This window comes from Pithys albifrons, chromosome 22 (assembly GCF_047495875.1).
Source record: "Pithys albifrons albifrons isolate INPA30051 chromosome 22, PitAlb_v1, whole genome shotgun sequence".
NCBI classification, from domain to species: Eukaryota; Metazoa; Chordata; class Aves; order Passeriformes; family Thamnophilidae; genus Pithys; species Pithys albifrons.
This window is the reverse complement of record NC_092479.1, coordinates 9234817-9249825: the sequence shown is the minus strand read 5'-3', so window position 1 is coordinate 9249825 and position 15009 is coordinate 9234817. Positions and strand designations below refer to the sequence as shown.

At 48.8% G+C, this 15009-nt stretch overlaps 4 protein-coding genes across 4 annotated transcripts in view; 1 reads left to right on the top strand and 3 right to left on the bottom strand.

Annotated features, from left to right (window-relative positions):
* Positions 1-15009, top strand: part of LRRC38 (leucine rich repeat containing 38) — a 76085-nt gene that overhangs the window by 37380 nt on the left and 23696 nt on the right. The window lies entirely within an intron of this gene.
* CFAP107 (cilia and flagella associated protein 107) lies at positions 944-3950 on the bottom strand. The gene is given in 4 exon segments (XM_071576023.1): positions 944-1105; positions 1752-1854; positions 3276-3319; positions 3810-3950. Coding segments are annotated over 4 exon segments (450 nt in total).
* Positions 4208-8498, bottom strand: LOC139681864 (arylacetamide deacetylase-like 4). The gene is made up of 4 exons (XM_071575605.1): positions 8060-8498; positions 6245-6461; positions 5993-6056; positions 4208-5314 (listed from the first exon to the last, which is right to left on the bottom strand). The coding sequence occupies exons 1-4, from the start codon at positions 8222-8224 to the stop codon at positions 4540-4542; spliced, it is 1221 nt and encodes a 406-aa protein (XP_071431706.1). The 5' UTR covers positions 8225-8498; the 3' UTR covers positions 4208-4539.
* On the bottom strand, positions 10136-14336 carry LOC139681865 (arylacetamide deacetylase-like 4). Its single transcript, XM_071575606.1, has 4 exons — positions 14160-14336; positions 12084-12300; positions 11647-11710; positions 10136-10910 (listed from the first exon to the last, which is right to left on the bottom strand). Exons 1-4 carry the CDS (start codon positions 14334-14336, stop codon positions 10136-10138), a joined length of 1233 nt encoding a protein of 410 aa, XP_071431707.1.

The window sequence follows — 15009 nt, the reverse complement described above, 5'->3', positions numbered from 1 at the left end:
ATGGATTGCACTGAAGTAATTCCAGATATATTGACTCTAAACCTTTGCCTTGCTGCAGGTTTATTGTTGAGCCTCAGACCACGAGAGCTGAGCTTTGCAGATCTCTGCTCTGGGACAAATGTGCAGAAGTTGCACATCAGTGCAGTAACAATCTGGGCTTCTGCCAGTGCTTTTTCCATAGGTCATTCATGCACTTTCTCAGCAAGGAAAGTCTCAGGGTGGCCTGTCCAGGGGTGTAAAGGGCACCCAGAGCTACTCCCTCCAGGTCTGGTTGGTGATGCAAGGGCAGCTACTGTAGTTTACTTGGCAGCTTATCTGCCCTTAAGAGCTGTTACATGGACAGCCAAGGGCAGCCAAGGGCTCTCTGCTGCCTGCCTGGAAGGAACTTTGCCTCACCTTGGCCTGGGAATGCAGCTGCTTCATAAGTTTGCTTTATTCTTGGATGTTTAAGGCATATTATGGAATAGTACAAAGTTCTTTTCTGCTCTGTCTTCAAAGAAATGCACAGCAAGCTGTGTAAAAATGTCAAAGGGCAAAGCAATTAAGAGATTTATGTCCTTTCAGGCTCAGTCCCACTTGTATTTTTTTCTTACTGCAACTTTTCATTGACTAAAAACCAAGAGGTGAAAAATTTGTTTTCTGTGGTTTACTATCTCATGAAATATTCCTGGCCACCTGCAGGTCAGGATGGAACCCAGCAGCTTGTTCTAACTAGTAAAAAGCCTGTAGTATATAACCTAATTCTCAGCCCTTCTGCATGGCCCAGCTCACACAACAATCTATATTAAGCAGTGCTTAAGATCACCCTAAGCAGTTTACCCTGGGGTGTCCCTGCCTGTTCCATCCCTCAGCAGGTGGCCAAAGCCCTGCAGATATTCTGACCCCCTTCACAGTCAGGAATCTCCCCACACTTTGGGGAAGATGCCCCTGGTGGGAAGGCAGATCATGAGTTTTTAGCTGGTTGTCTCAGCTGACAAGGAGCAAAAGCAGCAACTGTTGGGCTTTCCCAGGAAATGGTGCAGACACTGGTCTGGACTCAGCTTTCTGGGGCAGTTTTCATCAGGTGCTCCAGAAGCCCAGGGTGGTTCTGAGACGTGATTAAATGCTAGAAATGATAGAATCAAATTTTTGGTCCTGATGTTTTTACTCCACAGTTGTCATAGGGGATGTTTGTATTATTTTGACAGTAGACTAAGGGCAAAACAGATCTTTTTGTTCCCAGGGCATGTGTGTCTTCCTCTGGCAGCAAAATCACTGTAAGGTATAGTCAGGACCTGCACTACTGGCATCAATCAGGAGTCTGATTCTTCATGGCCTCTCTGGCAGATATTTAAAAAGTTAGTACAGTTGTACCTTTCACTTTAATTCAGAAACTTAATAATACTCCAGGAATTCTTTTACCAGTTGGATCCCACAGCTCTCCTTGTATTGAATATGGGAGAGAAATCTGTTCACTGACACTCTCCTTCACTTCCTCTGGTGACTGAGTATTGTATGGACAACATTCCCACTTTATCAACCCAAAAAATAAGATCCTGACTGGGTAAGACAGTAGCCAAAGTCACCTCAAGATCTTTGTATGGAATTAAAACAGAAGGAGGTTCCTGGCTCTAAATCCATATATTGACCACTACACCATGTTCCATCTGATTGAAATAATAATGCCAAAACCTACCAAGAATGGGGAAATCTGATTTCTGAGGCCAACCTGCATCCACTCCAGCTGTGGAGGGGAGACAGCACAGGTTGTAACCGTGTTTATTGCAGTTATTGTCATACTCCAATACTAAATTTTGGCTTCTTTGTTCCTTGTGAGGGGTGAGGAAGGGCTGCAGTGACAGGCCCTGAAATGAGCTGCACGTGATGAACAGGACAGCACTCAGATGCTCAGAGTGCTTTGGAGTGTGACTGTCCTGCCACTGATCTCACACAATTGGCAGTGCTGGTATTACTTTTTCTTATAATGTAATCCCTGAAAATAAGGGCATTTGCATTTCAAGCAAAGTAAATTTCCAGGTAAGCAACTGCATCTGTATGTCATGAGATCTGATTAGTCTGATTTCCACACACGCACCAAGGATTTGCAGACACTTTTAAGAAGGCTGAAAATGAAAAGCTGATTGTCTTGTGCTGCTGAAGTGTTTGGTGGTGCAGCAGCACTGCACATCCTACTCCCAGCTGTCTGTCTGGAGACAAGGACGGCATTGGGGGTGGAGAGGCACCTTGGTGGAAGGGATGTTCCAGCAGATGGCACTTGTAGGAAAAGTATTTTGAAAGATCTGGCCCTTATTTAAGTGGTTTGTGTATATAAATTGGAGGTGCTGATTTAAATAATCCTATTTTACCATCAAGCTCCTCTTAGAGCCCAGGAGTGCCCTGAAGACACAATACTCAGTTCCAGCTGACAGGAAGATGCTGCTTTTCCTCCTGTGCCCTGATCACCCTCCAAGGCAGAGCCTGGGAAACCTCCAGAGGCCCAAGCAGTGTGTGCAGTTTGTGTGCCCTGGAAGGGACCCCACGGGAGCCAAACCTGCAGGGAGCTCTGGGGCCTGGACAGCCACAGCACTGCAGTGCCTTCCCCTGCACATACAGTTGTTTAAGGATATATAAAATGGGATTTAAGTATTAGTCACAGATCATCACTGTCTGGAACGTTGGCACACACAGCCCCACACCAGAATTTTCTTTTACTGACCTCAAATTTCTGCATTGTGGCTCTGCAGTGTTTGGTCTGTGAGCTGGGAAGCAGCTGAAGGCTGTTCTGAGTGAGCTGCTCTGAGTTTCCTGGCGCTAAACGTGAGAGAGACACAACACTCAGCAAAGCTAAGGCAGCCCACTGATCACAGTCCTGTCCCAGGACTCCTTTCTTCATTTACACATCTCCAAAGTGCTCTCTGGGGCAGAAGTCTGGGCGAGGTACTTTGCCTCAGCTGATAAAGTCAGCTGGTGTAATCAGGCAGTGTAAAATTCTGGATTGGTTCTTTGATATAAATATATGTAACATTATTAATTAATACACTTATAACAATTACAAATAATTGATATATTAATAATATATATATAAATAATGTACAGTTCTTGAAAAATTATCCATGGTTTGGTGTCAAATACTTTTAACTGCCATGTGACCCAGCATCTGAAATGAATGAATTGTTTTTTCCCCCTTTGTTCCTATTTCTGCTGCAGCAGCCAAGCTCTGCAATACAGTCTGGCATTTTGCTCCAGAAAAAAAAATCTATAAAGGAAGTAATTTTAGCAGAGTTAGAAGGATTTGCCTGAACAGCTCTAATATTGAACCTAACTGGCAAGTTTTGACAAAGTGAAAAGTCTAATGAAAAAATTTTGCTGAGCTTTTAAGCAGGACATGAAATCTTACCAAGCAGCTCTGCTACCAAAAATGCTCTTGTTTCTAGAAGCAAATGAAACCAATATCCAATTTATTAAAGATCCTCTGATACAAGTTATAATCAGTATTAAATTCTGGAGTATTAATGAAGACTCTCTGGCGTGATGTTGGTATTGTGTGTGTTGTTGAGCAGTTGTACAAAGTGGCACAGCAGCCCCAAGGGACTGCCCAAAGAAGCACCACAGCATTTCTAATTGCCCTGGCTTAGGGAGAGGAACAGCAGATCATAAACAGAATTAATACAGGCCAGCCAAGGTGTTCACTCTTCTGTCACCCCTCTGAGGTAAGTCTGGGCTCCAGCTGATGGCTGCAGCCACGTGCTACCCCCAGCACTGGGTCTGAGCCCTCTGTTCCTGCTCTCACCTTCCTGATTTCCCCTTCTTTCTTTCTTTCCCAATCTTCCCCTTGTCCTCTTCTCCAGCCAGTTTCCAATGAGAACTGTAGCAGAGTATTTGGGTTCAATCTCCCACCAATCCTGTCCATCTTTTTGTGATGCAATCTTATTTCCCTGTCCCACCAGTAGTTCCCTGGCTGTTGGAACCATCCTCCAAGTTATGTGGGGGAAACATTACCCAGTAGTCCAGTGCCAAAACTGGGGCAGAAAGGGGCTCCAGTGCAGCCTGTGTACTGGGAACAGTGGGTGATGTGTGGAGCCATTTGTTTGCTGTCCCCACAGTGATCATGTCCAGGGCTGCATCATATTTACCACGAACCAGAACAGTGGCTTCCCACCCACTGAAGTCAGCTGAGGTGGTTTTTATTTTTCTCTAACAGAGTTCAGAACTGTGCTTTAGTAACCCCCCTCTCTGCACCAACACACTACACACACCTGCCAACACACAGTTTCTCTTCATACAGACACATTTTATTTTAAACAGCTGGTACAAATCAGGAGGTCCATTCAAAGTACTGTCCTTCTTCACTGACAGAGCTAAAGATAAGGGCTTGCAGCATGGTACGAGCCTGTGTAAGGTTTGCATGTTCCATGTTCCAACTAACAGCTGGAATGAGGTTCTCATGAGCCTTGTTTATCATCGTTAATGACTGCCCTTGATTGACTACTCATCACCTGATATTAAATATCCTAAAAAGATATTTTCCTAGGTTGAGACTCGTGGAATCTAAGATGTTTACTATAAGCTTTTTAGGAAGTTAACAACACTGTCCAATCCCCTTTTCCCAGATGGAAATGAGAACCCACAATAATCATAGAGGCTGATGATTCCATGGAATCCATCCTCGAGGTGGTACCAGGTCACTCGGACACCGTTGTCCTCCAGCCTCTTCTTGTACAAGAGCCCGTCGTCCCGCAGCACGTCGTACTCACAGGTCAGGATGAACGACTCTGGCAGCTGGTGAACAACTGAGTCTTCAGCCAACAGTGGGCACAGGTTGGGCTCACAGAACCTCTTCACTGTCTCATACACTTCAGCTATAAAATCAGTGGGCCCAAGTGGCCTCACACCTCTGACCTTAAATTCCTCGGGGATGTTGTCTGCACTCACCCACTTCCTGTACTTCAGCCTCATGTCTGGAGGAATATGAGAGCCCTCCAAGACCTCCCGCATGTGCAGTGCATCTCCATTTAGGTACAGCAAAGCAAAGAAAGCGGCACGTTCTCGGAATAACAGGGGGACTCCTCGGTTTTGATGGTAAGATGGTAAATTGAAGTCCAGGGCCTGGAGGCCTGGGTAGATGAGGATCTGAGCACGGAGCCTGGGCAGGTCTGACCTGCCTGCCAGGGTCTGGCTCACAGCAGCCGCCAGGTTGCCCCCAGCGCTGTCCCCACAGACGGTGACACGGGCAGGATCCACGCCATAGAGCTCCAGGTGCTGCAGGAAGTGCTGGGTGGCATTCAGACAGTCCTCGTAGGCAGCAGGGTATTTGTGCTCGGGGGCCAGGCGGTACCTGGGCACAGAGACAAGTGGGGCAGAAGGAAATGGCATCAGCAGTAATCTGGAAATGGGATCCTTCAGCCCTATCATTGTGGGGTGTTTCTGCTCTGCCTCAGGATCTTCATCACCCCGTAACAAGGCACTCCTCAGTTTATGAGTGCAGATAAGCTGTAAATTGTGTATTCTGCCACAAGGACTCAGTGGAGTAGGACTGTCTCTGGTTAAGGATCTGACCAAGGGATTGTACAAGTTCTTAGTCACAGTCAAAACTCCCTCTGTACTCATGACAAGGTAATTTAATCATTTTGTGCCTCTATTTCCTATGTTGAAATGAGAGGAACAGTGTGATTATTCTTTCTTTTCCTATAGATCCCAGCTGTTTGGAGCATCTTCTTACATGTTCATGTGTTCAGCACAAGGAAGACTTTTTTCACCCAAGGTTTTGATTGGCTTTTATACATTTCCTTAGTGTGCCCAATATTTCCATTTGTATTTTTTCTGAGTACCTCAGGGCATGAGCAATTAAGGGCTACAAAATCTCCATTATCATTATTTGCCTCTTTATGGACTTCATTGAATTCTGCAGAACTTTCTCTGCCAAAAAAGAACATCTCCAAAAGGAGTGCAGCTCTGCTGTGGCCCCACAGCAACAGTAACCCCCCAACCCCAGGACTGGGTAGGGTTCACTTACTGCACAGACACAACCACTGAGTCACTCTCTCTGGACAGGTACCGACACACCTTCTCATAGGTATCTGCAAGAGAAATATTGTCATTAGTGCTTTGCTACTGCCCTCATCTTTGGGACAGCCCAGGGAATGTCCATTCCAGAAAGGCTTCAGACTTCCTCCCAAATCACATGCTGAAACCTCAGCTTATTTCAATTTAGTAAAAAGATGACATTGTTCTTTCCAAATTACCATTCCTCCAGCAAGTATCTTACCAAGGCTCCCAAACACCCAGCCTCCTCCATGGAAAAAGAGGATGCCTCTCCTTCGCCCATCAGAGGTAGCTTTGGGCTGATAAACCCTCACAGGTACTTCACTAAACTGCAGATCCTGGATGAAGAGCTTTGGATCCAGCCCCAGTTTCCGCCCCTGTCGCACGTAGCGGCCAAAGGTGATCTGGCTGCAGAGCCCAGTCTTCTCCAAAATCCTTCCCTGTTAAAGGTAAAAGAAATTAAAGCATCTTTTAAAGTCTTGAGTTAGGCAAGGTAAAAAAACTCTGCACCATACTTATACCAAACCATATTTGAGGGAAATTATGTTGAGCTCTGATTCAGAAAAAAACCCTTTTCCCAAGTTCTCACATCCTACAGTCTGTAAAAAAATTTACTTGTACTATTCAACTCAGATGTCATTGTAACATCACATCAGAAACTTTATAAAGGTCAACCACACTGGTTGCCTTGCAGTATATATTTTAACTGTCAGTATTGTCCTGTACACCTTTGTGCTCATTCTTATTTCATTTATACTTGGTAACAGCAATGAAATGTCATATGTAGAACCAGTTCTTCATTGCAGAAACTTTCATTAATTAGACCATAAAACTCAGTGCATTTGCAAACTAAAATGCTGAGCTGTGTTGTGCCAGTTAGTTACTGCTTTTTATTTGCACAACAGATCTACTGAACAAAACGAAGCTGCTTGATTTCCAATGCTCTTGCAAGCCAGAATATAAATCTGTAATAAGTGAACAAACAAGAAGCTGGGGATCAAACAAATAAACTGTTACACTGCTCACTGGCTAAACAAGATCCCTGTTTTTAATGCCCAGCCTGTCTGCCTTCATCCATTCCCCTGTCACCTGCCAGTGGGTTCAGGAGAGCTGGGCAGCCTTGCCAGTAAAGAGGATGTAAATGGTTTAAGAACCTGTATGCTGGAAAACGAAGTCTGTGTGATAGCAGGAGTGATGCTGTGGCTGAAGGAGTGCCAGAGGACACTGGAGCTTTTAAGAACTTCCAAGAGAGAGGAGTGACAGCGCCCGAGCTGAGGAGGCTCCCATGCCCTTTATGCAACGCTGCCGAAGGGAGCGCAGGGATTATGCACAGCGCCCTAACCGGATTGTGTGCCATGAATGTCCGAGCCGGGGCAGGAGCCGCGGAGGGACTGGACCGTGTGCCATGAATGTCCGAGCCGGGGCAGGAGCCGCGGAGGGACCGGACTGTGTGCCATGAATGTCCGAGCCGGGGCAGGAGCCGCGGAGGGGCTGCAGCTCCCCTGGTGCAAGGGCCATTGTCAGACAAACACCCGCCGGCCCTCCCTTGATCGGGGCTGCGATGGCAACCACCGCTAACACCCCCCGCACGCTCCTGAACGGCGCACGGCTGTGCCCGCGACACGGGCAGTGTCGCGACAGGAGATGTCCGGGACAGACCCGCTCGGGGGCTGCCCTGGTAGGGCAGGACTCGCCCGAGGGTGCTCTGGGGGGGCAGGACCCGCTCTGGTGGGGCAGGACCCGCCCGGAGGTGCCCTAGGGGGGCAGGACCCGCTCTGGTGGGTGCTGTGGTGGGGCAGGACCCGCCCGGGGGTGCTCCCGCAGCTCCTCCCGGTGCTGCGACGCCCGCAGCATCCCACGGGCCGGCGGGGCACGGGATCCTGGACACGGGATCCTGGTCCCGGCTCTCCGCGTTCGGCGCGGCCGGTGCAGCCCCTGCAGCCCCTGCAGCCCCTGCAGCCCCTGCAGCCCCTGCAGCCCCTGCAGCCCCTGCAGCCCCTGCAGCCCCAGCCCTGTCCGGCCCCGGCCCGGCACTCACCAGCGCGGCCGTGCCCAGCAGCACGGTGAGCACCAGGCGCAGCTTGGCCGGCTGGTTCACCCCGGGCGGGATGTCGTAGCTGGGCAGCCCGAGCAGCAGCGCGGCCGCCGCCAGCGCCGCCAGGGGCAGGAGCAGCAGCAGCAGCAGCGCGGGCAGCAGCGCCATGGCCCGGCCCGGCCCGGCCCCGCCGCTCGGCACAGCCGCGGCCCCGGCACGGGCCGAGTGCGGCCGCTCCGCAAAGCCGCCCAGGGGTCATGGCGCGGCCGCGGCCGGGGGGAGCCGCGCGGAGCGGCACGGCCCGACCCGTAATCTCGGCTCAGCGAGCCCGGCCTGACCCGCGCGGGGCGCGCACGGCGGGGACGGGCGGGGACGGGCTGGGATCACCGGCAGGGACGGGCAGGGACCACCCGCAGGCACCGCCCGGCCCGGCCCGGCCCGGCCCGCGGGGCTCTGCGCCAGAACCGCCCGTCCTGCGGCCTCGCCCGGCACGGAACGACCCGAGTGTGAGGGCAGGGCCGGCACAGCCCCGTCCGGGCCCAAATCCTGCCCTGGGGCACGGGAGGAGAGCCGGGACGAGCAGGGGGAGACAGCCCGAGCCTGTCCCAGCGAGGGCAGCGCCCTGAGGGGCAAAGGGTGAGGGGGCAGATGGTGAGGGGCAAAGGGTGAGGGGGCAGATGAGGCACAAAGGGTGAGGGGCAGTTGGTGAGCAGATCGTGAGGGGGCAGATGGTGAGGGGCAAAGGGTGAGGGGGCAGATGGTGAGGGGCAAAGGGTGAGGGGCAAAGGGTGAGGGGCAGATGAGGCACAAAGGGTGAGGGGCAGAGGATGAGGGGGCAGATCGTGGGGGGCAGAGGATGAGGGGGCAGATCGTGAGGGGCAGATGAGGCACAAAGGGTGAGGGGCAGTTGGTGAGCAGATCGTGAGGGGGCAGATGGTGAGGGGCAAAGGGTGAGGGGCAGATGAGGCACAAAGGGTGAGGGGCAGAGGATGAGGGGGCAGATCGTGGGGGGCAGATGAGGCACAAAGGGTGAGGGGCAGATCGTGAGGGGCAGATCGTGAGGGGGCAGATGAGGCACAAAGGGTGAGGGGCAGTTGGTGAGCAGATGGTGAGGGGGCAGATTGTGAGGGGGCAGATCATGAGGCACTAAGGGTGAGGAGGCAGTTGGTGAGGGGCAGTTAGTGAGGGGGCAGATGGTGAGGGGCAGATGGTGAAGGGGCAGATCGTGAGGGGGCAGATGAGGCACAAAGGGTGACGGGCAGATCATGAGGGGGCAGATGGTGAGGGGCAGATAGTGAAGGGGCAGATGGTGAGGGGCAGATGGTGAAGGAGCAGATGGTGAGGGGCAGATTGTGAGGCACTAAGGGTGAGGGGGCAGATGGTGAGGGGCAGATGGTGAAGGGGCAGATCGTGAGGGGCAGATTGTGAGGCACTAAGGGTGAGGGGGCAGATGGTGAGGGGCAGATGGTGAAGGGGCAGATCGTGAGGGGCAGATTGTGAGGGGGCAGATGAGGCACAAAGGGTGAGGGGCAGATGGTGAAGGGGCAGCAGGCGAGGGGCACCAGGGGTCATGTTGTCAGGGCTCTCCCTTCCACTCCACAGTGGGTCCCCTCCAGAAGGGCAGCAGAGCAGATGGAGCCATGAGGAGCCCCCGAGCAGGTGCCCCCGAACAGGTAGGGCCTCATGTCCCACTCCCTTTGTCAGGCAAAGTGTCTCAGGGCAGGAGAAAGGAGTTTCCATTCAATGAGTTTTGTCTCATCAAATCCTACTCTTGGGAGAGGGAGGAGAGCTGGGCAGAGTGGGAGATGATTTAAAATTTTACTTCATCTTTTATATTTACTGAGAAATAAGTAAGTGCATAGTCCAGACAGATCATTGAAATTAGGCAGATTGTGCAAGGATTACTTCAAATAGCACTAAAAGAAACTTTCATAGTATTCTTGAAATATCTTTTAGAGTGTTCACACTGGAATAATTACTTATTAACAGATTTTCTTATCTGAACTTCTTATATGGAATTCAGAAACATAAAAGACCACAGGAATTTGGCAATTCTTACAGGAGCAAAGAAAAATGTTTCTATAAGCTTTTCAGAAAGTTCATAATACTGTCAAGACCCCTTTTTCCAGCTGGAAATGACAAGCAGTCCCAATAAAAAGGGTTTATGATTCCATGGAATCCATCCTGGAGGTGGTACCAGGTCACTCGGACACCGTTGTCCTCCAGCCTCTTCTTGTACAAGAGCCCGTCGTCCCGCAGCACGTCGTACTCACAGGTCAGGATGAACGACTCTGGCAGCTGGTGAACAACTGAGTCTTCAGCCAACAGTGGGCACAGGTTGGGCTCACAGAACCTCTTCACTCTCTCAAAACCTTCAGTTGTGCAGTCAAGTAGCACACGTGGTTTGTAGCCTCTGACCTTAAATTCCTCGGGGATCTTGTCTGCACTCACCCACTTTTGATAGTTTAATTTAATGTCTATAGGAATATGGGAACCTTCCAAGACCTCCTCCAGATCTGCTGCATTCCCATTTAGATACTGTAATACATAGAAAGCGGCACGTTCTCGGAATAACAGGGGGACTCCTCGGTTTTGATGGTAAGATGGTAAATTGAAGTCCAGGGCCTGGAGGCCTGGGTAGATGAGGATCTGAGCACGGAGCCTGGGCAGGTCTGACCTGCCTGCCAGGGTCTGGCTCACAGCAGCCGCCAGGTTGCCCCCAGCGCTGTCCCCACAGACGGTGACACGGGCAGGATCCACGCCATAGAGCTCCAGGTGCTGCAGGAAGTGCTGGGTGGCATTCAGACAGTCCTCGTAGGCAGCAGGGTATTTGTGCTCGGGGGCCAGGCGGTACCTGGGCACACACAGAGACAAGTGGGGCAGAAGGAAATACTGGTTTTAAATGTTCCTCCAACCAGCACTACCCTCATCACCTCAGAATGTTCATTGTCTCCATGGGCTGATCATGAATAAACTATCCCTGGGTGGTGCAGAGTATTTTTACTGTGATATCATCTGTTTGTGATACCTCTCAGGTCTTTAACAACACAGGAGCACTCAGCTATCAGCTATATGCAGGTTTTACTGACAATCATTTAGTGATTTTCTGTTTAGCTTTCCATGGGTCAGGCACAAATGGCAATACTTCTGGTTTATCTCTTTTTTGCACAAAGCTGTGTAACTGTATCCTCACAATTTGGATCATTATGCCAGTATTTTGATGATGCATTAGCTTGTCATTCACGTTGTTCTTTTGCCAGCATCACACAGGGTATCCTTAAATAAGGATTAAATGGCTTACTATGCCTTTGCAATCAATTTTGAGTTTGGAATTCAAAAACATTCATCCAAAACTTAATTTTCCAGCTGGATATCCCAAAGCATTATTTGTGGTGTAGTCAGACAGTGAAAGCAGCCCAAGTCAGTCTTCAGTGGCTCCAAACAAGAGCACAGTGAATTTGTAAGTGACACCCTTGAGGAGCCACAGAGCCATCTCTCTGGGGAAGGCTGTTGCTGTGATGGGGGCAGCCAGAGGTTATATCTGCACTGTGGGAAATAATCTGTCCCAACCAGCATGAGCAAAGACTCACCCCACAGATACAACCACAGAGTCACTTTCTCTGGCAATAGCACGACACAGCTTTTCGTGGGTCTCTGAAAGAAACAGATTTGATGGGGTTTGGTGTTGGGTTTTGTTCCAGAGTACTGATGTTGCCTATTGCATAAATCAAAGAATTGCAAGGAGAAAATACTCCTGTTTTTCTCTGCCACTTCCCAGACATCTCCTCAGATCTTTTGTACCCCCTCATTTATTACTTTTCCCCCCCATGTCATTGTCATTGTCTGTAAGAAAAGCTCCATGAGGCACAGCAGGTGCTTCTTCTGGCTGCAGCAACTGGGAGGTTGCACCTTATGGTTATGCTCAAAGTTTGCAGCTGCTACAGGGCAAGCAACGACCAATGTTACTATTTATGAAGTATATATTTCTTTAACTAAACCATAGTATTTTTTCTGTTAGATATCTTACCAATACTTCCAAATACCCATCCTCCTCCATGGAAAAACATAACTCCTCTCCTCTGGCTGGCAGATGGAGCCTTAGGCTGGTAAATCCTTACAGGCACTTTCTCAAACCACAGATCCTTGATGAAGAGCTCTGGGTCCCCTCCCAGGATCTTTCTGCCTTGCATGTACCGGACAAAGCTCACCTGGGTGCAGATGCCAAGGTTTTCCAAAATCTTTCCCTGTTCAAAGGCAAAAAGAACAGAGTTCAGTCAAGAAATTGTGTATTTTCCGAAGTGAAGGAACCGTGTGGACAATAAACTCATAGTATCTCAGTCATGTGTTTTAGGGCAGTAATAAAATGAGTATTTGTGCAGGTGTAGCACAACTGAACAAGTCACAGCAGCATCAGGAGAGATCCAGAGTTGAACTGACTAAGTTAAGAGTTTGATAATTGCTTTTTGATTCATCTCGGGAGTCTCACTGGTGTGTGCAATGCAGTGACAAAAACATCCTGAGATATTTTGTAGGCATGAACTTCTGCCAGGCACCAAGAAATTAAAAGAATACAAATCCAATATGGTCCAACATAATGTGGCATAAATAAATAAAAAAGGCATAGCCTTCGTTTTGAAATACCTTCTTTAGGCATGCCAAACCAGTACTTTGGTCCTTAGGAAGACTTGAATCAAGTCCATAATTCTTAATATTCTGACTATTTCTTATTAGGCAGCCACATTTTAATGGATTGTCAGAACAGTGTCATGACTCAATATATTCACCTATGAAAGGCCTTTCTTCTGTGTCTCCCAGCTATTTATAATATTCTTCATGCCTTCTCTCGAGGAGAGATTTCTTGAAACTAATACATTTTGCAACATTTGGTGTTAATTAGTTATAGAAAGTAGTCTTAGTGTCTCTGATCATATGCAAACAGGATGAAACTACTTACTCTTTTGTGTTTGCTATTTTCCAAGCAAAGAGGAACAAGACAAAGAATGTTTTCACTCTCATGTTCTTCTTGCTTTTCTCTCACTCTGTGTTGTTTACATTGCAGCATACGGTGCTGGTCCAGGCTACAAGTGGGCAGTGCATTGATGATCAGAAGAGAACTGGCTTTTCCAGCAGCTTAGGTGAAGTAATCTCTTTCTAATTACAAGCCCTGTGCTGCCAAAGCACGTGAATGTGTGTCTGGAATTCTTTACTGTGGTCCACTATAACCCAGAATATTTCTGGCAGAGAATTTTTTTTTCTTTTTTTCTTGTTTGAATTTTAAATAATTTGTCCCTCTTGGAGGTGTTTAATTAAATTAATCAAATTAGATATCTGCACAACCTCTGCTATCTCATGTCTGACACCTTCTGTCACGAGGACATCTGTGCATCTGTCATTCCATGGCAGTGTCTGTGATTCAGAGCTACTCTGTCAGCAGGGATCATCAGGTGGGGACTGGTTCCCTTCCCACACTTCTCCAGGCCTGTTCCCCTGGAGTAGCTGGACTGGCCAGAGCCCCTCATTCCCATCAGACAATCCTGCTTAGTGGCTGCAGGAGTTACATAAATGTGTTTAGGGCAGACAGGATTCCTTCAGCTCCTCTTGGGCAATGTTACCTAATTTTGTCACTTGTGCAACAAAAACTCTGATTTTTAAATGTTCAGTTTCTCAATTTATGTTCAAAATAAATACAGAACTCCTCATCCCCAAGCCCAAGAAAAGCTTGAAAGCATGGCCCAAAACCATCTGATCCATTCTGAACCTAGAATGGAAATAGAAGTGATCCAAGATGAATAAACATTCTTGATCAAACCATTGCTGGGTTAGCACAGCTCATGGCAGCAGCACAGTCTGCCTTGCTCACAGCTGGGTCAGGCAGCATTGAGGCACTGCCCAGGGCAGAGCTGGGCAGGACTGGACCATGGAAATGCAGGGCCCAAAGGCTGGTAAAGGTTCCTTTAGCAAAGCTGAGCTCAATGCAACGTGCAGAACGACAGCAATGCCCAGCTCTGCTCTCTGGAAATTAACTCCAGGCAGGCCCCTAGCACTGTGCTAAAATCTCCAGGTTCACAGTTCTTGCCCCAGAAATCACACCAGATTCACTTACCACCACAGCTGTGCTTATTAAAGTGACATGAATGATTCGGAGCTTCGCAGGCTGGTTCACTCCAGGAGGAATTTCTGAGTTGGAAATATCAAAATTAATGGCGCCCATGACCAACAATATAAATCCAGCAACAAACCCTGCAAAGAACAGCAGCAGCACTGTGAGCAGCACAGCCATTTTGCTGAACTGCAGCGCTCTGAGGTGTCTTTGATTTGACTTTCCAGGGTACATTTGGCTTGGTACTTCCCGATCCTTTGTTTGGCAGCCTGCTCTTTGTTTGCTCTCGTAGAACCCCTCTCCTCCCTTGTACAAACACATTAGCAGGTTTCTTTCCCACTTTCTTTCCCCCCTGCTCCCTTTACCTCACAAAAGACAGGTTGGCCAAAGTCCTGGGTTTGTAGCAGATCGGTACCAGCATCATTTTGGAATTTTTGCAAGAAACCAGAGCTTAGCTGGGAGAAGAGTGCTATGAATGAACTGCATTAATATTGAATTAGTTAGAGGTGGAAAATGGACACGGGGCATTTCTGTGCTTTGAGTTGGTAACACTAAAAACATCCATCTGAAGGGGTTTTCTTGGAGGTGGGAACCTGCCTGGGGGGATTGTCAGTCGGAAGGGCCAAATGGATTGGCCCCAGTGCTCTCTTGGAAAGGTGCACTTAGAAATTGATGTAATTTCCCCAGTCTCAGTTCCTTTTAGTATTTGTGTTTTCTTCTAGCAGTAAAACGTGGTTAAAAACAGGCACAGGAAGTTCAGATTCATGACTGGGTGACCTTGTAGCAGGTAACCTTCAGTAACTCAGTGTGCTACAGGTACAGCATAAAGTGACTTCAAATAATAGTGATTAGA

Excerpts from the sequence above, each read along its gene's own strand:
- LOC139681864 (XM_071575605.1), bottom strand. The coding sequence starts at position 8,224 with ATGGCGCTGCTGCCCGCGCTGCTGCTGCTGCTGCTCCTGCCCCTGGCG. Across the intron at positions 6,462-8,059 it reads TGCTGGGCACGGCCGCGCTG|GGAAGGATTTTGGAGAAGAC; the intron begins GTGAGTGCCGGG and ends TACCTTTAACAG. Across the intron at positions 5,315-5,992 it reads TCAGTGGTTGTGTCTGTGCA|GTACCGCCTGGCCCCCGAGC; the intron begins GTAAGTGAACCC and ends CTCTGTGCCCAG.
- LOC139681865 (XM_071575606.1), bottom strand. The coding sequence starts at position 14,336 with ATGGCTGTGCTGCTCACAGTGCTGCTGCTGTTCTTTGCAGGGTTTGTT. Across the intron at positions 11,711-12,083 it reads ATGGGTATTTGGAAGTATTG|AGACCCACGAAAAGCTGTGT; the intron begins GTAAGATATCTA and ends TGTTTCTTTCAG. Across the intron at positions 10,911-11,646 it reads TCTGTGGTTGTATCTGTGGG|GTACCGCCTGGCCCCCGAGC; the intron begins GTGAGTCTTTGC and ends GTGTGTGCCCAG.